At 34.3% G+C, this 25590-nt stretch overlaps 3 protein-coding genes across 9 annotated transcripts in view; 2 read left to right on the forward strand and 1 right to left on the reverse strand.

Annotated features, from left to right (window-relative positions):
• Positions 1–20709, reverse strand: part of LOC138132115 (sialin-like) — an 84744-nt gene extending 64035 nt beyond the window's left edge. The window contains exons 1-3 of one of the 5 annotated variants that reach the window (XM_069049504.1): positions 20279–20709; positions 19871–20233; positions 14057–14176 (exon numbers count right to left, since the gene is read on the reverse strand). The gene's annotated coding sequence lies outside the window, so the exon portion shown is untranslated. Of the gene's footprint in view, positions 1–14048; positions 14177–19197; positions 19444–19870 lie in introns of those variants that run through there. The other 4 variants (XM_069049502.1, XM_069049503.1, XM_069049505.1 and 1 more) reach the window with 4 other exon arrangements.
• On the forward strand, positions 75–11444 carry LOC138132109 (probable multidrug resistance-associated protein lethal(2)03659). Of its 2 annotated transcripts, none has more exons than XM_069049489.1 (11): positions 75–208; positions 7033–7149; positions 7205–7438; positions 7491–7918; positions 7970–8126; positions 8177–9391; positions 9439–9778; positions 9828–9978; positions 10035–10259; positions 10312–11258; positions 11316–11444. In XM_069049489.1, exons 2-11 carry the CDS (start codon positions 7064–7066, stop codon positions 11358–11360), a joined length of 3828 nt encoding a protein of 1275 aa, XP_068905590.1. In that variant the 5' UTR covers positions 75–208; positions 7033–7063; the 3' UTR covers positions 11361–11444. The 2 variants fall into 2 exon arrangements, with proteins under 2 accessions (XP_068905590.1, XP_068905589.1); XM_069049488.1 differs by having other exon boundaries at positions 101–486.
• LOC138132110 (probable multidrug resistance-associated protein lethal(2)03659) lies at positions 19552–25333 on the forward strand. 2 transcript variants are annotated; one of them, XM_069049491.1, is made up of 11 exons: positions 19552–19692; positions 20903–21019; positions 21074–21307; positions 21361–21788; positions 21839–21995; positions 22045–23259; positions 23307–23646; positions 23693–23843; positions 23895–24119; positions 24173–25119; positions 25178–25333. In XM_069049491.1, the coding sequence occupies exons 2-11, from the start codon at positions 20934–20936 to the stop codon at positions 25217–25219; spliced, it is 3825 nt and encodes a 1274-aa protein (XP_068905592.1). In that variant the 5' UTR covers positions 19552–19692; positions 20903–20933; the 3' UTR covers positions 25220–25333. The 2 variants fall into 2 exon arrangements, with proteins under 2 accessions (XP_068905592.1, XP_068905591.1); XM_069049490.1 differs by having other exon boundaries at positions 19561–19696.
• The last annotated feature ends 257 nt before the right edge of the window (positions 25334–25590 follow it).

Consider the following 25590-nt stretch of genomic DNA (forward strand, 5'->3'; position numbering starts at 1 on the left):
ATCCGCTCGGCTATTATTCGAGGCTGGCGGCGGCGCATTCATTTCGGCGCCCCCAGACGCGTTCACGACGGCGACGGTGCCGCAGACAACCACGACGAACCGCACGGTCGCTTGGTAATAATCAATTAACACTGTTTCACGACTTTTCACATCAAAAATTAAACCTTCCCAACTGATACAATGACAGATAAAATTTCAACAAACCAAGGTACATTTCCCGGGTTAATTTATGTTTCACTTCAAAACAGACACAATGTGATCACAGCACTATTTTACACACTTCTTCAACTGTATCAAACAACATTTCACAATCAATATTAAACATTTGAGACCGTAGAGTACCACCAAATGTCTAGCATGTTCAGTTTGGAAGTTAGTTGCTCGTCCTATTTACACAAGTAAAGACGTGTTTTAGCAAAGGTCGACAAAGTTCAGTACTCCTGAAAACCATAAGCTGCATCGTTTAATTTATTGTTCACATTTTTGGTATGTATGTATGTTGCACACACAAGAATTAATGTTTTGTGTTGAGTAGTATTAGTGTCTGACAAGTATCATGTTTGCACTTGTTTCGTTCTTTTCTGAACGTTCATTCATAAATGCAGTATTGATTTAAAACCGACTTCTTTTAGGTTTCTAATGCTGGGTCTACACACTTTGCGCAAATTTGTGCATGCCAGAATAATTGTTGTGTCTGAACCACAGTCTGCGGTCGGTGCAAATAAAAAAATGAACTTGTGTGAAATCTGTTCTTGTTTAAAAAAATTACCGAATCGATGCAGATAACTGAGTGTGTAAATGTTACGGGAATAGTGTGTAGTGGGGCGAATGTACACATTTACCGGTAAACATTCATAATGACCCGTTTCGTTGCTAAATGTGCATAGCAATCTTTTTCAGTCATCGGTTTCACACATCCACCTTTCGAACATGGATTGTGTGCACATTTATCAGAGGCGGATGGTAAAAGTGGATAAAACTGAAGCCAACGCAGAATAACCGGGAAATCGTATCAATGATTTCTTTAACGGGTGAGCAAGGTTTTAACAAATGCAGTTGCAGGGGAAAAGGCGAAACAAAGAAGTGTCACTGGTACTATGCAATTCTAAATGGCACGGTAGCAATCCCTGTTGCAACAAGGACTAAATAGTAATTTGATTTTCTTAAAAAAATTGTATATTGTTGTTTCTTATATTTAGTTTATTTTCTATTTTAATTTGTTATTTTGTTGTTTTTTAAGAAACCATATTTTATATCTAATTACATACATTGAAGGTATAGACCTATATCATCTTAGTATCAATTACATTTTTATTTAAGTACCTACCTAAAATTTATTAACCTGCGGAAGCCTGCTACAGTTCACTAAATAGTGGAATAAACATTTCCCAGAAGTACTAGGACACTGTACACCTTTACCGGTCAAAGTGCATATAAGAGATAATTTACGCCGGTTCTGCTGGTCAATGTACACATACGCCGGTGGATGTTCACATTGACCCTTTTTGCACTCTTACCGTAACATAAACACTGATCAGATTTAACGCATGCGTATTTGAAACACTTTGTAAATATATTTTTTTACCTATGGTATTATAAATTTGCTAAAGATGTTTATTGGTTGTTGTTTATGTGATTTGGTTTCATTTTATTTTGTAGTTGAAAACTTCTTGTTACAACTAAAGTGGAACTTGACACATAGTGCAAAGGGTGATCATAAACTTGAACTCTAGCGACATCTTGTTAGAACGCTAGAATTTTCTGTTGAAACCATGTCCACAGCAAAAATTTTATTTTCGGCCTCCCAATCTGGGAAATATATACCTTACACTTTAGGTCAAGGGAGCTGCGATTTTTTTTCACAGTTACTTTAGAATTAAAGTGTCCATACGTTACACGTTACTTTAATTTAGTGTAAAAAAACACATTTCCCTGTATAATTTTTCCGATAAATGTGTTTGTTTAATTTATATTGACTAACTAGCTGACCCGGCGAACTTCGTAGGGTATCGCCTCCGATTGATTGTCGATGCGCGCACTATGACAAATGACATAACCTTTCAAAATAAATTTTCTTCATAAAATTTTTTTTTCGTGAATTTTTCCGATGTTTTAGTAGTTATATTGAAAGAATTTTTTTAAATGCCACGACATCTCACTCCGACTCAGACAACTAGGGCAATTGCAAGGCTAGAAGAAAACTGGTCGTTGGCTGCTGTGGCGAGAGAATTACATTGCAGTAAGACTTGCATTTTCCTGTTGCACGAACGCCAATGAATACAGCCTTATTTAATCTAACGAAAAATACGGAAATTTTCGCAAGCTATCGTTCACTTTTGGATGGCCGCGATTGTTCGGGGTGATCAAGAAGGACTGTTTAATTTGGTAATGCTGAATTTTATTTTTAAATGGTACAACTGGAGTAACTTCCGGTTGTTGACGGCTTCACACTGACAACCATATCAGTGACAAGTCAAATTTGACATTTTAAATTAAATTAAACATGCTGGTGAATCGTTCGAGAGAATAGTTAATTTATGTTTACAGCAAAATGGGGAGCATTTCGAGAATTTCCTTTAATTAATTTTTAGATTATTATTCCGAATTCCAACTTTGATTTCTTTTTGCCCTTAATTTTTACTCTCATAACCTACCATTTTGGCGTTATTAATGCTACGTCAGATATCTGTCAAATAAACCCACAAAACATATTCGGTGTTGTAATTGTATAGGCGAATAAAAAAATGTTCTTAATTGTATTGCCAACTTGAACAGTCGTCCTTGATCACCCGGTACATGACATTTGCAATATTATTAACATAATTTATTTTGTAAAATTACAATTATTATAAACATTAATGTTACAATGCTCCACTTTAGGCTTGCCCGACATCAAAGCCCGACATCGATTGACGCGCCGCCAAGCGGCGGAGCGCGGTGTTTTTCGGTGTTGGTACGGTTGGCTTAAAAAAAACGGGAACTGTCAGAAAAAGTTCTGTCAGATTTTATTAAATTTTTATAGTTTGAAACGGCTTTTGAGAATTTAGGTTAAAAAAACTGCACTTATGTGTCAGAAATACTACTGTCAAACAGACACAAATTGACATAAATTGACAAATTAAATTTCCAATTCACATTAGGTCAAATTTCATTTCCCGTTTTTTTTGAAGCCAACTGTAAACAAATAGTTTCGTATTTGACGACGTGTAAAATCGGCTTTCTCAAAGTAAGAAATTAAGATTATTTAGAAAAAAAAAGAGTGTACAATCGGGGAGATGTTTGCTGTGTTCCGGGTTGCAAAAATATCGAAAAAAAGAATCGGTAATTGAAATTTGCGTACTTCCTAACAACAAAGAACCTCTTATTCGTAAGAATTAAAAAACAACAATTAATTGTTATTTTTTATACAATTAATAAACAGTTGACGCATAACGCAGTTAATTTCAATTGCATTAATAATTTACATGATTAATATAGTGCGATAAATATACTGGACAAAGTACGTGAAGTAAAACCATTGAATGTTAGAAATTATTGTCATCAAAACACTTCTGTTTCGTGGCACATTAATTTGCACTTGATCTTAAGGAGAATAGACAAAAAATGGCAATTTTGTGCATGAAATTGCTCTTTGGCAATGAGAATGTTCCAAATATGTACTATTAAAATCGCCCTAGTTCCTCTCTAAATATGTTTTTATATCACCAAATCTCAAAAATCACACTAAAAACGTTCCGAATCGAAATTTTGTCGTTGAATTTGCTCATTCGTATTTAAAATATAGCAACAATTTCTAGAGATTGCTGTTTTGAGGCGTCAACATTTCTCTAAATTTGTTCTTACACCAGCAAATTTCAAAAATCAGTGTAAAAACGTTCCGAATTTTACCTTTAGGGCCGATTTCACCAACGCCAGTTAACTTTCATTGTAGGTTAAAATGCTTTGTTACTTTAGTTACTTATTTTTGTAACAATGTTTTCGTCTATTTTAACCTGTAGTTAAATTTAACTCACGTTGGTGAAAGTCGCTCTTTAGACAAGCTTTTTTCCGTAAACAGCTCGTATCAATCGACTGAAAGCCGCAAGTTATTATTATTTGCATGATTTATTGTACACTTGAATGCGAAAAAATTTCAAAAATTCCTGTATTTTAATGAGTGATATTACATGTCAAGACAGGAGGAATTTTGAAAACACCAACTGAAAGCTGCGCGCTGCCTCCGCGAGGCGGCGCGGCAGTCGTCAGAAAACGATATCGGGCAAGCATTTAGAGAACAATCCAGGTTACTGTCAATTCCATTATTTCCGAGTTGGACGTCAATATGTGTATTCAGAATTTAGGCCTTCTTTTACGACTCGCACTGCATCTCACTATCTGAACTATATAGACTATATAGACATTTTTTCAGTCGATTAACACACCAAAATCAAAATTTCAAGCACTAACAGTGAAAATTTAACCTAATAAACACAGCAAATAATTTGTTAGGAAAAAATAAATGAGCAGTCACCGTCGTCAAGGAATTGATTCCACAGCATTCGATTCTTTATTGACGATGTCAAATTCTACAATAAAATTAACCTTGATTTTTTTAAAAATTACTATTTTGGTCAGCCGAAAAGTCTAATACAAATGTCGTACGGGAGGTATTTTCCGGCGCTCCAACTAATCAGCCACTCGGCTGCGGCATCGTGGCCGAAACTAGTTGTTGCGCCGGAAAATTCACCTTCCGTACTAATGTAAATAACTAAAGTCCATTCAAAAATCAAAAAAACACCACCTGTTGCTTTAGGTTGGTAAAATGTAAAAAATCCTAGGTAGATATTTTTTCATACTATGTTGGTAACTATAAATTATGACATTTATTTGATTCAAAATAAAATTCAATTGCTTTGAATTTCGTTCATATTGTTTTACCGGGTGATTTTAAATGATTGTGACTTTTTTCATAGGTTGGTAATATTATTGTTGGTTATTCTGCTTTTTAATATGATAGTTGACATAAACATGACATAGGCGTCCTCGTCATTTGACACAATTTATTAATACATAAAATGTCAAAATGACCTACCTACGCCAATGTGTTGATTAAGGTATCAAGTTTGCCAAAATAATTTATGAAAAATGTTCCCAACTTAAGAAAAAAAATCACAATCATTTAAAATCATCCGGTATTAGCAGCACGTTTCATTTATTTATCGATTCTTATTATTTTTACTTAAACATGCCCAGAAAAACAAGACACATAATAAACATTTAACTTCAAAATTACAAGTCTCACCAAATTTTACACTAGACAGCGTTGCCGATAGTAATTATCGAGGAAAATGCGACATTGATGGTTTTTTGATTTTTGAATGGACTTTATTATGATATTGATAACTCTACTAACGGCCGTATTCACCAACGCCAGTTAAAGTTAACTGTAGGTTAAATTATACGAAAGCATTGTTACAACAATAGGTATCTAAGTAACGAAGCATTTTAACCTACAGTTAACTTTAAATGGCGTTGGTGAATATGGGCCTTAAATAATTTTAATCATTTGTGTGAATTTAAAGTGTGTCACATTGCCAAACAATGAAACTGTTTTAAAAAGGGTTTAATTTTAATTCACTAAAGAAAGAGAAAAATATTGCCTATAATCATTGTTCAAAATGTCTTCCTTAAGCTCGATTGCAAGCATGACACCTGCGATTCCTGCGAAACATTGAGTCGTAAACACTTTTAAGTAAAATTTAAACAGTAATATTTGGCACGGTCGTTTAGTTGGTCACATGTAAATTGTGGGAATGCAAAATGATATTAGTCCGATAATAAACTTCATTCTTGTATCTCATTTATTATTTTACACCGTAAGATTACTTTAAGATATGTTCAAAAATTGATATTTTAAAAACTATTTAAAAAGTGTCAGATTTATCCACTTATTTATTCACACTGAACTTTTTCACATTAGTAATGACTTCTAACATTATGAATAGTTCATTTAAATTGATTTAAAAATTGAAATAAATTAGCCACCAAAATGTATACCCGGCTATGAGTAAGGGCGAAAATGTTCTGTTCTGATATCGCGCGTTCAAATGAAGTGCTGGCTGGGAAGGCGTTGGAAACCGTCAGTTGTTGTGCTTTATTAAAGCGTAGATCGACGTAGATTAATTGGAGCATGTTGACAGCTAACCTAAAATTTAGAGCCAAATTTTTTTTCTTTTTTTTCTTCCTTTGCAATGTTTTACATCAAAAATAGAATAACGTAACGATTCCTATTCTCGAAGCAAATATCTAAGCGCATCCTTTGCTGAAAACAAACATGTTCAATTATGTCCCGATTAAACATAAACAAATATCATTCGTGTCGTTTAATTTTTCCAACGCCTACTCAGCCCAGGATTTCATTTGAACGCGCGATAGAAACGGACCCTTGTCAAAAAAGTTATATTGTTATAGAAAAAATAAAATAACAAAATTAAAATTCTCATGGTTACAAAAAAATAGAGACCAGTTAGTCACACAAAAACGACTCGTTTAGTGAAAATTGGGGACAAAAAATGTTGGGAAAATTTTTGCGAATTTTGCAAAATGTTATAGAGAAAAGTTTCATAAATTGGCGGGTTCTTCCACTGCTTAAAATTAACACACGTATTTCAGATACACCCTGTACCTGTACATATATTTTTTGTGTCCTATTTTCACTGAATTCACATTTGATTGATTAGACGGTAACTTCCTATTTAAGAAGTTAAATTTAAAGTAAGCCATTGTACGTTTACACCGCAAAACGTGAAGGTAAAACAAATTTACACAAAAAAGGTTAATTATACGTGTGAATAAGATTTTATATAACGCAAATGACTCACGCTCTTTGTAAATAATCTAATACACAATTAAATGCTTTGACTCATCTTTACATTTCTTCTTAAACAACATGTCTCCTACAATTTTCCACTTCATAATTTTTATTATCTTTCCATTGTTTATTTTTACACTACATCCGTATTCTAATTTTTCCTGTCCTAACCCGTTCTTTAGACAGGAAAAACTCAATTCATAACTCTACAAAATGGAAGCAAAGAACACGATTAGCAAACATAACATGCCGAAACATCCTCAAGAAAATTCTAACATGTTCTCCGACTTATTCTTTTGGTAAATGGAGCTTTAAGGAATTGAAGTTGAAATTTCCCAGTAATAAACATTTTAGCTGGACCATTCCCATGTTTAGAAAAGGTCTTAAGAAAGAGTTAAGTGAAGAGGACATCTACCAAACCCTAAAACGTCATGAAGCTGATAAGCTTGTCAAAAGGTTGGAGAAGGCGTGGAACGATCAAAAAAATCAAAATGTTAAGCCATCTCTGTGGAAAGCAATTTGGACGATTTTCAAATGGGACATTATTTTTTCGATGTGTCTGTACTTTTTCATTGAATTCATAGTCAAGTAAAAAACAATTTAAAATATTTCCTGTTAAAACTATCCGAATTTCTTTTAGAATTTCTCGGCCTTTAGCTTTGGACAAGTTAATGGGTTACTACTCACCTAATTCAAAAACGTCAAAAAGTGACGCTATTTTCTACGCTTCCATTATAATAATTGCCAGTTTTATCAATGCCGTCGTGGGGCACTCTTTTGTAATTCACTATCTACAAATTGCAATCAAAGTTAGAGTTGCTTCCTCATCACTAATTTATCGAAAAGCACTGACTCTCAGTAAAAAATCTTTAAGTCGAACGACCGTAGGCCACATTATTAATTTATTGTCTAATGACATGCAAAAAGTGGTGAAATTTTGGTCAGTTTTTAACGCAATTTGGGCAACCATTCCCCAAGCAGTTATAATCCTATATTTACTCTACTTCATCGCAGGACCCACGGCTTTAGTTGGGATCGTTTTTGTATTAATTCTCATTCCTATCCAATGTAGGTCCATGTCTTTTAAACCTAACAAAACAACTAAAATCCGAATTTTAGTGTTTATGAGCAAAAAATCCGCCTTCTACAGACTGAAAATAGCTTTGAAGATAGACGAACGCATTCGATACATGAACGAAATAATTTCAGGAATTCAAGTGATCAAGATCTACACATGGGAACAACCTTTTGTAAAACTGATCGACCTCATCAAAAGGTGAAGTTGTCTTATTACGTTCGAATAGAGACATAAAAAATGCTTTGCAGGAATGAAATCAAACTGATTAAAATTGCCAACTACTTGGACGCCTTAACGACATCATTTTCCTTCTTCATTGATCGGACTGCCATATTTTTGTGCATTTTGACATATGTTCTCACAGGAAACAGCCCAAATGCCCAATACGTTTTTGTAGTGTGTTCATTCTACGACATGTTAATGTCATCGGTCTCTTTACATCTGCCAAATGCAGTTTCACGAATTTTACAAGCAAATGTATCCATAAAACGATTTGAAAACTTCTTACAATTAGAAGAAGTTGAAAACAAAACTGTTATGTCCAATCAAGTTGGCCTAAGAATAGTGAACGTAACAGCAAAATGGTCAAAAACATCGATACAAAATACTCTAAGTGACATCAACTTGGAAATAAAACCATCGCAGGTGGTTGCTATAATAGGACCAGTCGGTAGCGGAAAATCGAGCCTTTTGCAACTGTGCCTTAGCGAATTGCCTTTAATTAGTGGTTCGGTAGAAATCGGAGGGAGAATATCTTACGCAAATCAAGAACCTTGGTTGTTTGGAGGTACCATACGGCAAAATATACTCTTCGGACAACCCATGGATACAGACAAATACAAAGAGGTTATCAGAGTGTGTGCCTTAGAGGAAGACATTGCCCAGTTCTCTTATGGTGACAACACCATCGTAGGGGAACGTGGAATTCTTCTGAGTGGAGGCCAAAAAGCTAGAATCAATTTGGCCAGAGCAGTCTACAAAGAAGCAGACATTTATCTACTTGATGATCCTTTATCTGCGGTTGATGCAAGTGTTGGCAAACAATTGTTCAACAACTGTATAAGTGGTTACTTGAAAGACAAATGTACCATTCTCGTGACACATCAGGTTCAATATTTAACCTCTTTCGACAAGATCTACTTGATGTGCGATGGTGCAATAGCTGCCTCCGGGAGTTACGCAGATCTCCAAGCCTCAGGCGAAGATTTTACAAAACTTTTGAAAGGCACCGAAAAATACGAACAACCTGAAGAAAATGATGAAGTTGAGAAAGTAACAGATACGAAAGAAGACGAAGAACAAGAGGAAGAACAAGAAATTAGATCCTCTGGAAAACTATCAAACAAAGTTTACATCACTTATATACACGCTTGTGGTACATGTTACAACTTTTTCATAATAATGTTGTTGTTTATTCTTACTGAGATCTTTGCTACTAGTGCTGATTATTACATTACCTTCTGGTAAGTCTTTAATCTAATAGTCGTAGATCTCTCATCTATCTTTCAAGGGTTAATTTAGAACAGCGACGTACGAGTCATAATATTACCGTAAACAATACCGTACCTACTGATTTCGAAGATAGGTTTTTTACACTAGAAAACTGTATTTACATTTATTCCACTATAATTGGTTTATTGATAGTATTCTCAATAACTCGGTCAATGTCGTTTGTTAGGAGTTGTATGAAGGCGTCTGTTCATCTGCATAATAAAATGTTTGCTAGTATTGTGAGCGCTACAATGAGATTCTTTTACACAAATTCGTCAGGAAGAATACTGAATAGGTTCTCCAAAGACATCGGAGTCTTGGATGAAGTACTTCCTCATATGTTAATGGATACGCTTCAGGTGAGTTCTAATTAAAACTTTCAACAAATTTTCAAGATTCTGATTTTAGTTGGCGTTAGCAATACTTGCTACCACTCTAGCAATATGTATTGTAAGTCCATGGACTTTAATTCCTACTTTTGTAATCGTCACAATAATGTACTTTATCAGGAAAGTTTTTATGGCAAGTAGTAGAAATATCAAGCGAATGGAATCTACAAGTACCCTTAACAAGGTGAATGTTTTACAAAAAGTATGCATATATTTGAGTTTTTAGATCGCAGCCCAATTTTTGCACATCTAGCCGAGTCCATGAAAGGTCTAATAACAATAAGAGCGTTCGAAGCTCAAGAGATTCTGCAAAATGAATTCGACATCTATCAAAACATACACAGCTCTGTATTTTACATGTATCTTGGTAGCAATAGAGCTTTTGCCACCTGGCTCGATTCAATTTGCGTATTCTACGTCTTGTTGATTACTGTAATTGCACTAACGAAAGGTTGGTATTATTCTGGCAACTGAACTAAATATCTGATTGGATATTTTTTAAGAAACTTATGGAGGAAATGTTGGCTTTGTCATAACTCAAGGTATGGCTCTGACACGAATGTTTCAGTGGGGAGTGCGACTATGGAGTGATTTGGAGAATCAAATGACTTCAGTCGAACGTGTAATCGAATATATTGAAACTGATCATGAGATTGATAACCGAACTAGGAAACCTTCGATATTGTGGCCGAGCTCTGGCAAGATAGAATTTAAGTCAGTATTTATGCAGTATTCACCGAACGATCCTTACGTCGTTAAGAATTTGAATCTCACCATCGAACCCAGAGAGAAAGTTGGAATTGTTGGTAGAACCGGAGCTGGCAAATCTTCGTTGATATCCATTTTATTTCGCCTCGTAGACTTCGAAGGCAACATTTTCATCGACGATGTGGACACCAAAGAAATTAGCCTTTGCTCTTTGCGGTCAAAGATCTCGATAATTCCCCAAGAACCTGTTTTGTTTTCGGAATCGGTGCGTAAAAATTTAGATCCCTTCGATGAATACCAAAACAATCAAATATGGAAAGTTTTGGAGGAAGTGCGATTAAAAGAACTTGTGGCTGATCTACCTGCAGGTCTTTACAGCAATTTGTCAGAAGGCGGATCTAATTTTAGTGTGGGTCAGAAACAGTTGATCTGTTTAGCCAGAGCCTTGCTGAGAAATAACAAGATTTTGATATTGGACGAAGCCACCGCTAATGTTGATCCCCAAACGGACGAGTTATTACAGAAGACTATAAGAACGAACTTTGCAGATTGCACTGTCCTAACTATCGCACATAGGTTACACACCATAATGGATTCCGACAGAATTCTAGTGATGGATGATGGAGTTATTGCTGAATTTGATCATCCTCATAAATTGTTACAAAGTGAAGGAATGTTTTATAAATTAGTAATGGAAACGGGAGAAAGAATGGGCGAAAATTTAATAGAAATTGCCATGAAGGTACCGACTTTTGTGTATAAACCAAGACTTGAAAATATAACTTTTTTCTTGTTTCAGAACTATGATACGAATGGCAGTTTTAATTTGAAAAAAATACTCTAGTACCAGAGTACTTAGACATTACTCTAAACGGATCTATATTGTATTTGTTTTTTATGCAGCAAACATAAATTGAATATTGTTAAATCGTTTTTCTTTTAAAGACTCAGATATAATAAATGTATTAAACCAAACACCCCCACACCTAAGGAGGTGTAAATATCACAGTACTCGTAAACATGATAATCAAATAACATTGCTTTGTGTTACTCCTAAGTGAAAATTAATTACATTTTGGGCAAATTTAATCATACGTAAGGTTTCGCTAGGACGAATACGTTTCACGAAAGTTCGATCGAGTGATGTGACACGCGATGAAGCTATTGTCACGGTGAGGTCGTCCATTGCTAAACTTACTGAGGGTCAACTAGTCGAGTCAAGGAAGCGGAAAAATCGTTGAAACTTCTTAACTCTCAAGAACAGTACCGGTTTTTATTATTTTTTTTAACTCTCCGTTTTTATACATATACGGTGTGATCATGAATGACTGAATCTGTTGGTAACAATGAAATTTGGCAAATTTGAAATTTACCATCAAAGTTTCGTTTTTGTAATACAGAGTGATCATCAAGGACTGAAGCTGTTGGCAACAATGACAACATGATGAAAATTTCAGTGAAGTTGGTTGCGTTACATTTTCAGTTCTCAATTTTGACGGGCAAATTTTAAATCAAGTGTCGTTTTTGTATCAATTTATTAATGAAAATGGTTTTTACAGTAGAGCAAGTCATTTTTATTGGTATGGTGTACTTTCGGACTGGAATTTTGATGCTGCTAACGGTTGGCAATATTCCACGGAGCAAGGACGATACATTGCACCAATTTCAACAAATGTTCCCCGAGCCAGTTGGTACTTTGGGCGGCGCGGTCGCGCGGTACCTTAGTCGCGTTTAGGCAGCATTGCACGAGATTGGTGCAACGTTACTTACAAACAGGTGATGTGAAAAAGGCAAAACCTACTGGTAGAACATCTACACTTACAGAAGATGTAGTTGAGAATGTTCGAGGTAGAATGGAACAAAACCCTCGAAAGTGAGTGCGAAATCTTTCACTCCAAACAGGCGTGATTCTTATGTAAAACACACGCATCCAAAGTTCTTTGTTGGGCACGTGTAATGCAGGGCCTAATAATCCTTACCATTAAAAATCAGGTCATTCCTTTTCCTTACTTTACAGGCTTGTCATATGGAAGTTGCCTAACCATTTTAAAGAAGAAATTAAAGTTCCACCCTTAGAAATTTTCCCGGATCTAATCCCTGCATCCCGCAGACTTTCAGCTCGAAAATAATAACGCATAAAACATGTTTTTGTTTCTCAGGAGGGGCATGCGGGCACGGCCTGTCGCTTTTATGAATATCGAAACAGTGGGCCATTATTAAGTACCACTAATTACATTTAATACTGTTTTTGGTCTTTTTGTACGTATCGTGTCTTAAAACTACCAAATCGTAACATAACCTAATTTTTTTGACATTCACAACTTGCAGCGGGTGCCAACACTGACGCACAAAAAAATTTCATACTTTGGGAATATTTTGCTGTCATTTGCTGCCAACAGCTTCAGTCCTTGTTGATCACGCTGTAGAATAAACATAACCGGCATAACCAAAAATGTTTTTAATGTCTCAAGTTAAAAAAAATCCGGTCACTGCCGGCCACTTACCAGACAAAAAACACCAGTACTTTTCAATTGTTTCATTGCCAACAGACTCAGTCATTGTTGATCACGCTGTATTATTTGAACTCAAAAACATTTTGGTGAACGCACATAAATATTTTATTGTTTAAACAATAATCATACTCTATGGACTATTTTTGCGCGGTTGTACTCTATTTGGTTGTTTTCCACGTCTATTGCCAAGACGGTAAGTTGTATTCACTCGTTGTTAACGATAAACTCGACGGTAAGTAATTTTGGTGCTCTAGAACGGTAAATAAATGTATCCAAAACTAACCAAATTATTATAGTAGGTACCTAATTTGTATGTAGACAAGATGTTGGCACTTTCTGGAAACCCATACGGCTCTTGTAGTCGGCTTTCCTTGCCGCTGTAATCAAATAACATTGGCGGACTTGCCGCGACTTTGGCATTGTCAAAATTTTCATGCCCCGAATTTTCCTTGTCTTCTTGAGGATGTCGGTTTAGAAAATTCTTTATTTGTGACGCCATGAAGAATTTTTTTTGCAAATTGAATCTTGTTTACGACACAATCTTCAATGTAGCTTTCAGCAGTACTTGAAGACTTCCAGCCTCCGTGCCTTTTCAATCCAAGAAGGTTCTCATAATCATTAGCTAACAATGTAGGTAGCTGAACTTCGAGGAAACGACTGACTCCAAGTCCTAGCGTTCTCTGGATTTCTCAGAAATTGGAGCCTAGCACACCCCACATTCCAAGTTTCTTCTACAAAATCTACTTCGTTTTCGGAATCACTAAGATGACTCATTTATTTTATTTATGTGCCCCCATCAAAATGTTTCTAATTTTAAATCATATATGAAAACAAATAAGTATTTAAAAAAAATCATCAAAATCGGACCTGTTCTTGAGAATTAAGAAGTAAAAACCTTCATTGACTTGACGAAACTCCTGATATATAATTTTGCAGTAAACAGTTATTTTTAAAATGATGTATTCACAATTGTCATTGCTCTATATTGCAAAACTTATGGCCGTATAATTGATACTTACTAACTTACTTGTCACGCTTGTGACGCCTGTGGGGTTTTTCTTCACAAATCACGGTTATCTGATTAACATGCTATTGTTGACATTTCCCATTTCCACCCCGTCTAGGTGCGGCGCGGCGGATCGAATTTCTGTGGAAACATCAGAGAAACTCATTTCTAACCTTTAATCTATAAATTGGTGAAAAAGGCTTTTCAATCCATTATTTAACATTATGATAAATAAATCAATAACATTTATCACTTTTCGCATTAAGCAAGGTGACAACCTTAGTCTAAATTAGTTTTTTTTTCGAATTAGTTCTACAAATGAACATGAAATCACATTAGAACCAACTTTTTCTCATATTTTTTAAATATATTTAAAACAAATGTGTCAAATTTGACGTACGGTCGATGGACAAATAAAACTGGGACATTTAAAATTTAATCTATGTAAATCAGACTATTAAATTGTCAATATATTTGTCAGTGTCTATACAATATGTCATACCAAAGTTAACCTATTTGTGAAGTCGTAATTAAACGATGCAAATTTGTAAATTTTCACTTATGTGATTGTCATTTTTGTCCCAGTTTTATTTGTCCATCGACTGTACTTATACCGGAAATCACGTAATTACTTTTGTCAGTCCTATATTTTTTAGTCTTCAGACGAATGTCTTAGTAATGTATTTGTCAACAATATTCCCATATGGTGTGAATTTCTTCTTAAATATAGTAAACCTCATCCATTATACAGGATGTCTCAAAATTCACGTATTCCGAATTCAGAGCATTGTAGGGGATCACTTCAGTAGTCCAAATATGGAAATAAAAAAAATCGGGACTCCCCCAACAAAGATACATTGAAGGTACACTCTTTGAACTGCGTTTTCTTCAAATACAGGCTGAAACGTTCAGTGTTTATTGTTATTTATGGTGTGGATGATTGTGGAAAATATGTACTAACGTAAAACAATTTTTTGAAGAATAGCTTTACTTTGGAGTAAAAAAAATCTTAAATTTTTGTAATTTTCCTTAAAAATGGAACGGCAACGTAGCTAGAATAGTATTTTGTCACTGTGGATATGAAGGCTGCTATATATTGAACAAAATTAAAGTCCTTATACAGGATGTCCCAAAATTGGCGTACAAACTAATTACTACCTTATCGAGAATGTTTAAATGTACATAAAAAAAATATGGAAAAAATGTTTCCGGCAAAAAAATCAATTATTTTTATTATTATTATTATTATTATTAACGGTAATACAATGTAAACAAAGATATATTCGTACATCATTACCTTGCAATGTTACCGTAGTGGACTTAAAATAATGTTTTCGATTTCCAAAGCTTCTAAATTCACTATTATGCATGATTAGATATTGGTAGTGAGTGATCTTGTACTTTGTGATAATATGTACGATTCGAGGTAGCTGTCATGACAATTTCATACATATATTTCAAAATAATTGACCTGTTAAGTGCCACTTTCAAAGACCGCCAAATCAGCAAATAAGTCCAATCGAATTTTTTTTAAATTTTTCTACCGTTTACGGTAATCTCTTCTACACCGTAGTGCACCGTTAGTACGCCATTTTTGGGACACCTATATCTTCTTCAGGAAGAATTCGGAATTCGCGAATATACTCAATTTCATATAAATGTGCATCTAAGCAAGCCATAAAAATCTGATTTTCTGATGGTATGAAAGTTACTTTGACTTTCGAAATTAAAGTAATACTCTAATTTTTATTTGCTTTTGTCTTTGTATGTATTTTCACCAAATAAAGATTTATTGGAGATAACCTATAATGGATCTGTCATAAATGACTTTTGTAATATAACTAAATTAAAGGTGCTTTTACACATGTACACCTCACTTGATGAATATTTATATGAAATCAACTATAGACCTGAAATGTCAAAATGTTGTTAGGTTGGCACTACATAGTAATAAAATTACCAGTCAAACCAATGAATATTTAAATTTTTATTTTTGTCAACGACTTAAAACAAATGGATTCCTAGCGTCATTTGCAATTAATTATCAACTTCATTCTGACTAAATTTCTCTTTTTGTTTTTCATTTTTGCAATAATTTTGGTTAAGAAAAATTGCACTCAATCGTCTTCCATATCTAATTATTAATAACGTCTTTTTTCAATTTTCTAACGTCATTTATTTTGAAGATACAAGGCTAACTTGACTTTTCTTAAATGGCATGGGGAGTAAATTTTAATATTTTTGAAAAGGGTTTTTTTTTGTGAATTCAGTGATGTAACACATGCCCACATCACCATCACCAATTTTGAACATCTTTTTAGCATAAAAATACAGTGGAACTCGGTTAGAACGAACCCGGCTTATAACGAACGCTCGGATATAACGAACAGAATTGAAAGTCCCGTTTGAAAGTCCTATATTATATTAACAAATTTGTTCGGTTATAACGAACCTCGCTTACAACGAACGCTTGCTTTTAACGTCCAATATTTAGGCGCGAAAGCGGTCGACAACTCGGTTATAACGTACGCACGTGCACTTTTGTTACATTCTAGGAAACAATAAACACAGCAAGCGTTGACAAGGCAGTCACTGCTTCTTAGTTTACGTCCGTATGGCCTAAATTACGAAGAAGATGTCTTTAAAAAAAAAACGGCCCACGCTATAACTTTGCTACTGATGACCTAAATGAAAAAAATTATGCAGGAAACGAAATGGCTCTGAAAACATTACAAACCTGAGTGAGCATATAATTTTTATACCATCTACCCATTTATGGGCAATGAGCAACTTTTATTTTTCAAATGGTAATCAATTCTTTTTTATTGATTTTGTTAGAGTTTTGTTTTCTGATTATAATGGCATAAAAAAACTACATATACACTTTGATAAGAAAATTTTCGAGAAAAAAAGGAAAATATGTTGCATCAAAATTAGGTTTATTGTGATATTAATGAAAAAATCAAGTTAACCGACCTCCATTATTCGATGATTTTTATGAATTATAATTAGATAAATAAAATATGCAACATGAAACGTGCGTAAAATTGCCATTTAGGTAAGTCCAGCACACTACCAACAAATTTTCGTTTATGAAATAAGGATAAATCTAAGACAGGCTGTATAATGAGAGGGATATTTTCAACGGTGATGAAACGGGATTATTTTACAAATAATAAAATAAACACCAAATCAAACTTTGAAATTCAAAGATGAAAAATTATGTGGCGGAAAACAGTCCAAAGAACGGCAAACGATTTTTGTTTTGCGCTAATATGATCAGTCCCGAGAAGAGGAAACTCTTAGTGATTATTTGAATTAAATAAAATGTTTACCATATTATCTTATGTATACCTATGTAATTATTTATCTTTCTTAATAAATAACGATGACGTACGGTTAGAACGAACGATCGGATATAACCAACAAATTCTGAAGTCCCTTGAGTGTTCGTTATAACCGAGTTCCACTGTATGTAATGTATTTCGCGTTTGAACTTTTTTTTTATTTTATTGTGTTTCAGTTAAATGTCTTATTTTACACTTCTTATTGCCTTTTTTTTATTTTTTGGTCAAAATACAGGCGGCAAAGAACTAACGATAGCTAAAGACAACATTTCTAAGGTTTACTAATTTTTACATTTTTCCAAATTTTATTAATTGGAGTATTTTTTATAGGCAGAAAATAGCCTAGGGAGTCCGTTTCGGCTCAGGGACGCGAGGGTCGCGAGTTCGATTACGACCCAGGGCGGAAAAAAAGGCTATATTCTATCTCGAGATTCAGGTCCCGGTCTATTGAGTTGGTCATCACGCCCCTCATAGATTTGTAAACCAGTCCTAGACTGTGTAACAACATTTCCTATAATAAATGATGTCAGAAAATTGAAAAAAATCTCAGATGATAGAATTTAGACACTTCTAACTAAAGTCTGTCTCGATTCTAAATTTCCACCAACACTGCATTCTACGTTGGAAATACAACCGGCAACACTGTTTGGTGAAAAATGCGTCAGATTGTATTTGTTAGGTTATCTGTCAATTTCCGTTTTTACAACTCAAAATTATAGATAAAGGAAAAGAACGAAAATATTTTTTTAAATGCAGCAAGTAAGTAGGTAGAAAATCAAATTCTAAGAGCAAAATAAACTTATGAATTAATTTTAATGTTTTTGAATCATGTTAAAAAAATAATTATATTGCCAACTTTGGTTATAAGAATCCCCAATTTACAAATATTCTCATTTTGCCAACATAATTCAACAGGTGGTGGAAATTTAGAACGAGCTCTGTCAAACCGTTCTGAAAATATTTAGCTGTATCCATACTTTTTAGCGACCTGTATTATGTACTACTGAAGAATATTTATAAATAACACGCGAGAGAATTTTTTTGACAATCGCCCTCAAATATCACATGATTTATATTGACAAATCACAACTTCGAATTGTTTGAATAGCAAGCAATCACAATTTAATTAAGCGGAAATTTTCCCTAGGGAAAATTTCTGATATAATTTACCTAGAGAAAAGCTTTTTCGAGCGATTCTCTTCCGAATATACCTCGGGACAGATACGAGTATATATCGCCAGAAATTTTTTCTTGCAGTCCAACACTCGTGTTTGTTGCTCAAAACTACCCTCGGGCTGGCGCCCTCGTGTAATTTTCTTGCTACAAACATTCGTGTGTCAGGACTGCTCGAAAAAATTTCCGGCAATATATCTGCCCTTGGTATCTTATATATGAAAATACATTGTCGTTTTTTCACAAATTATGCAAATTTCGCTCAACAGTCACCCCGATTTTGATTTAATTTTTTATTTTTACTTTAAGGACTTTGTTTCAGGAAATCTTAACATATAATTTCCAAGGAAGCGAGAATATGTTCTCAAAAAATTCTTGCTATTAAAAAAACTGGACTATTTTTAAGTATGTTTGAGTATTTGCAATTGAACAAATCCAAAACATTTTAGTATACAATATTAAAATTACTATGTATTTTCTTGCAATGCCAGTAGGTAACCGAATCTTAGCTGGATTATAAATATAAATACATATTTCATTGTGATAAGCCAAGTTGGTAAATATTTCTCTTTAAACACGGTGTTTTCGTATTTTTGTTTTTTCAGGCCGCCAAAGAATTTCGGTGATGTTCCATCGACTTACCCCAAATTGGCGGCGGCGCATTTATTCCCGCCCCCACAGAAAGCTTCACGACGGCGCCATAGGCAACCACTATAATGCACTCGTTTTCCTGGTTATCGATTGTCAATGTTTCACGATTTCGGATTTCAAAAATAAAACCTTGTCTGTTGACATAACATTAGATAAAATTTCAACACCGCCACGTTTCCTGTGTATTAATTTTTAAAGCTTAACTCCAAAACAGACACAATGTACCTAATCCGAGCAATCTGAGCGCTACTCCACACTTAATAATTCTGCAACTCTATTACATAATATTTCACAATATTGGCCAGTATTAAACAATTATTTGAAATCGTGCAACACTAAATGTCTGGCATGTTCAGTTTGAGAGTTAGTTGTTCGACAAATTTACACAAGTACAGACGTGTTTTACAAAAGGTGGACAAGGTTCAGTAAACTCAAAAAAAAAAACACAAGGAGTACCTATTGTTTAATTTATTGTTCACATTTTTGGTAGGTATGTATGGTGCACACACAAAAATGAAAGTTTAGTGTTGAGTGGTCTGAATATTGTAAAAATATTATGTATACACTTGTTTCATATCTTTCTGAACGCTAATTCGCTAATTCATAAATGCAATATTGATTTCTAAACTCGTTACAAATTTATAAAGTCGTGTTAATTGATTACCTTGGCTTTGTAGTTGAAATTTTTTTGTTGCAATTGGAGTGGAACTTGGCACATGGTGGAAAGCCTGATCATAAACTTGAACCCTAGTGACATCTAGTTACCTATTACTAAGTAGAATTACCTTGATGAAAAGCAAACTGTACCTGTTTGACCCAAATTTGGGCAATGTACTCTTTAGGCGTCGATTTTTTTTTTAGAAAATAATAAATTTCTAAGAATTTTATAATAAAGACTGGACTAAAATATTCTTAATAATTTATTTTATTAGAATTTCATTTATCCCACATTAAAGAAAATTAATCTACATATTTTCACAAAACGTTAATATGAATTTGATCAGCCAACTTCTAAGCCTGGAACTCACTAAATTTTACTTGTTGGGAAATATGTACATATTTATGTACTTACCTATTTTTTTTGCTACATGTTTTATTTTTTCCTCAAAAAGAAAAATGTCTTGAAACATGTTGCTATGGTAAGAAACGTGATATTCACCCATTTTTTCTCACCGAATTTAATATTTTAAAGTAGCCATAAGACTGACAAGCCATATGGTAACATTTTTAAGTAAGTACCTACTATGTAGTTTCATTTTTAACAGTAAAAAAACTAAATTAAATTAATAAACATTGCGCAACATATTCTTGCGCTCATTGAACTCATTGAAACTTGAATTTAGTCTTGATTTCTTAATTAATGACATGGAACCGCTCTGATGTATGATGTATGTTCTCGTAACGGTTGTTAAATGAGGCTATTGTCTGTTCATACCGTAAAACGTGAAGGTAAAACAAATTTATACAAAAAAAAGTTAATTAGGTATGTCTGAATTAGACGTTACATAATGCGAATTTGTTACACACTTTGTAATTACACAATCAAATAAAAATCAAGAGATTTTTTTTAAATTTCTTCTAAAAAATAAATTATAGTAAGTATACATAGTCGCATTCTCTTCTCCACTTTATATTTTTATAATTACATAAATATGTATCTATGTATTCTGATTTTCTGTTCTAACCTGTTCTTTAGATAAGAAAAACTAATTTTATAACTCTTCAAAATGGACGCAAAGAAAATGATTAACAAACATAAAATGCCAAAACATCCTCAGGAAAACTCTAATATATTGTCCGACTTGTTTTTTTGGTAAACTGAGTTTTCAAAAATTGACAGTAGAGCTACCATAAATGAACATTTTAGCTGGACCATTCCCCTGTTTAGAAAAGGTCTTAAAAAAGAGCTATCTCAAGAAGACATTTACCAAACCTTGAAACGCCATGACGCTAACGGGCTTGTAAAAAGGTTTGAGAAAGCGTGGAACGACCAAAAATATCACAATGTAGAACCATCTCTGTGGAAAGCAATTTGGAAAATTTTCAAGTGGGACATTATTGTCTCAATGTGTCTCTACTTCTTCCTAGACTTCATAGTCAGGTAGAAAGAGAATGTACAATGTTTCTTGTTGAAAGCGTTGCGGTTTCTTTTAGAATGTCTCAGCCCTTAGCTCTTGGAATGTTAATGGGTTACTACTCACCCAACACAAAGACGACAACACAGGAGGCGATTATTTACGCTTCCATTATAATAATTGCTAGTTTTACCGCCGCAGTCGTTGGACATTATTATGTGATTCAATTTCAGCAGATTGGAATTAAAGTGCGAGTTGCTTGCTCGGGACTAATTTATCGAAAAACGCTGAAACTCAGTAGAAAATCTTTAAACCAAACGACTTTAGGTCACATCGTTAACTTATTGTCTAATGACATGCACAAAGTAACGCGATTGTGGTCGGCATTCAACGCAATTTGGGCAACCATTCCGCAAGCAGTTATCATTCTATATTTACTCTACTTCATCGCTGGACCCACAGCCTTAGTAGGGGTCGTATTTGTATTAATCCTCATTCCTCTCCAACGTAGGTTCATGCATTTGAGTCTAATAAACAATTTGAAGTTTGAATTTTAGTATTTATGAGTAAGAAATCCGCATTCTACAGATTGAAAATAGCTCTGAAAACAGACGAACGCATACGAAACATGAATGAAATAATTTCAGGAATTCAAGTAATCAAAATCTACACATGGGAACAACCTTTTGTAAAACTCATCGACTTGATCAGAAGGTGAACTTGTCTTTGTCTTCTTGAATTGTCTTAAGAACATGATTTGCAGGAGTGAAATCAAACTGATTAAAATTGCCAACTACTTGGACGCCTTAACGACATCATTTTCCTTCTTTATTGATCGGACTGCGATATTTTTGTGCATTTTGACATATGTTCTCACAGGAAACAGTCCAAATGCTACGTACGTATTTGTGGTGTGTTCATTCTACGACCAGCTAATGTCAGCAGTGTCTTTGTATCTACCAGATGCAGTATCAGAAATTTTGCAAGCAAATGTATCCATAAAAAGATTTGAAACCTTCTTTGAATTGGAAGAATTTCAAAACCAAATTGTTGTTAAAAATGAAATTGGTTTAAGAATAGTAAATGCAACAGCAAATTGGTCTGAAACATCAATGCAAAATACTTTGAGTAATATCAATTTCGAAATAAAACCGTCTCAGGTTGTTGCTATAATAGGACCCATTGGTAGTGGGAAGTCGAGCCTTTTGCAACTGTGTCTTAACGAGTTGCCTTTAATTAATGGTTCGGTAGAAATTGGAGGGAGAATATCTTACGCAAATCAAGAACCTTGGTTGTTTGGAGGTACCATACGGCAAAATATACTCTTCGGACAACCCATGGATACAGATAAATACAAAGAGGTTATCAGAGTGTGCGCCTTAGAGGAAGATATTGCACAGTTCCCTTATGGTGACAACACCATCGTAGGGGAACGTGGAGTTCTTTTAAGTGGAGGCCAAAAAGCTAGAATCAACTTGGCCAGAGCAGTTTACAAAGAAGCAGACATTTATCTGCTTGATGATCCTTTATCTGCGGTTGATGCAAGTGTTGGAAAACAAATTTTCAATCAATGTATTAGTAATTACTTGAAAGACAAATGTACCATTCTCGTGACACATCAGGTTCAATATTTAACCGCTGTAGATAAGATCTACCTGATGTCCAATGGTACAATAGCTGCCTCCGGGAGTTACTCAGATCTCCAAGCGTCAGGTGAAGATTTTACAAAACTGTTGAAAGGCACGGAAAGCCACGAACAAACTGAAGAAAATGATGAAATTGAGAGCGGAACAGTCATGAAAGATGAAAAGGAACAAGAGGAAGAACAAGAAATTAGACAATCTGGAAAACTGTCGAGCAAAGTTTACACAACTTATATACGCGCCTGTGGTACATGTTTCAACTTTTTCATGATAATGTTGTTGTTTATTCTTACAGAGATTTTTGCTACTGGTACTGATTACTATTTAACCTTTTGGTAAGTTTTTCGTATAAAAATTGTACATTTCTCATCTATCTTTCAAGGGTAAATTTGGAACAGCGACGTATGATGCATAACATTACCGCAAATAATACTGCCCCCGCTGATTTCGAAGATCTATTTTTTACTCTAGAAAATTGTATTTACATTTATTCCACTATAATCGGTTTATTGATAGTATTCTCAATGAGTCGGTCAATGTCCTTTGTTAGGAGTTGTATGAAGGCGTCTGTTCATCTACATAATAAAATGTTTACTAGTATTGTAAGCGCTACCATGAGATTCTTTTATACAAATTCGTCAGGAAGGATACTGAATAGGTTTTCCAAAGACATTGGAATCTTGGATGAAATCCTTCCTGATATGTTAATGGACACCCTTCAGGTATAAATTAACCAAAATCTAACAAATTAACAAATATTTATTTTAGTTAGCTCTAGCTGTCCTAGGTACCACCTTAGCAATATGTATCGTGAGTCCATTAACTATAATTCCCACCATTATCATAGTTACAATAATGTACTTCATTAGAAGAGTTTTCATGGCAAGTAGCAGAAGTATTAAACGGATAGAATCGATAAGTAAGAAATTATTCTGAAAATAGAAAAAAACTATGTACTTAATGTTTTTAGATCGTAGTCCAATTTATGCCCATCTAGCCGAATCGGTAAAGGGTCTAACAACAATAAGAGCTTTCGAAGCTCAACAAATTCTGCAGAGAGAATTCGAGAACTATCAAAACACACATAGTTCAGCATTTTACATGTTCCTTGGTAGCAATCGAGCTTTCGCCACTTGGCTCGATTTAATATGTGTGTTCTACGTGTTGTTCGTTACTGTAATTGCATTAACAGGAGGTTAGTAGATATTTTCCTGGTAGAATTAAATATTTCAATTGCTGTTTTTTAAGAAACTTATGCAGGCAACGTTGGCTTTATGATAACTCAGGGTATGAGTCTAACAGGAATGTTTCAATGGGGAATCAGAAGATGGAGTGAGTTGGAGAATGAAATGACCTCAGTTGAAAGAGTAATCGAATATATCGAACTTGATCATGAGATGGATAACCAAACCAAAGAACCTTCAGTATTGTGGCCTAGCTTTGGCAATGTAGAGTTTAAATCAGTATTTATGCAGTATTCACCGAACGATCCTTACGTACTTAAGAACTTGAATCTTACAATCAAACCTAGAGAGAAAGTGGGAATTGTTGGTAGAACGGGAGCTGGCAAATCTTCGTTGATTTCCATTTTATTTCGCCTGGTAAACTTCGAAGGCAACATTTTCATCGATGGTGTAGACACCAAAGAAATAAGTCTTAACGCGTTACGATCAAAAATCTCAATAATTCCTCAGGAGCCTGTGTTGTTTTCTGGATCGGTGCGTAAAAATTTAGATCCCTTCGATGAATACCAAGACAATCAAATATGGAATGTTCTTGAGGAGGTGCGGTTAAAGGAATTTGTGACTGATCTACCTTCAGGTCTTTACAGCAATTTGTCAGAAGGTGGATCTAATTTTAGCGTGGGTCAGAAACAGTTGATCTGTTTAGCCAGAGCCTTGCTAAGAAATAACAAGATTTTGATATTGGACGAAGCCACAGCTAATGTTGATCCACAAACGGACGAGTTATTACAGAAGACTATAAGAACGAACTTTGCAGATTGCACAGTTCTAACTATCGCACACAGGTTACACACCATAATGGATTCGGATAAAGTATTAGTGATGGATGATGGAGTTATTGCGGAATTCGATCACCCTCATAAATTGTTACAAAGTAAAGGAATGTTTTATAAGTTGGTAATGGAAACGGGAAAAAGGATGGGTGAAAATTTAATAGAAATTGCCAAGCAGGTATCCTCTTCTGTTATTGAACTTAAACTTGAAAGGATAATATTTATTTTTGTTTCAGAATTATGTAGATAATGATTCTAAATTAAAGAAAATGATCTGACTAGAAACACATCCAGTATTTTTGAATAAGAAATTTTAATTTAATGTAACCACTGTCCTGAAGAAAGCAATATTGTATTTATTTTTATACAGTAAAAAATAAATTCGAGACTGATTTTGTCTGTTACTCCCCAAAAAAATACACACTTGAAAAATGTAAATTTCATTACTTGGTATACATATTATGTGTATGCACTTTTGAACATTTTTCCGAAACGGAAAGCATTTCTGCTGAAAGTTATTTTAATGTAGATTTAAAACTGAACCTCATTTCCTATGCTAAATAATAATCAGTTTAACCATATTGATATATTTCTCTAACCCACCTCCACCCGGCGGCACGGCAATTTTGCCGGAGTACATACACTATTA

This window comes from Tenebrio molitor, chromosome 5 (assembly GCF_963966145.1).
Source record: "Tenebrio molitor chromosome 5, icTenMoli1.1, whole genome shotgun sequence".
Taxonomy (NCBI): domain Eukaryota; kingdom Metazoa; phylum Arthropoda; class Insecta; order Coleoptera; family Tenebrionidae; genus Tenebrio; species Tenebrio molitor.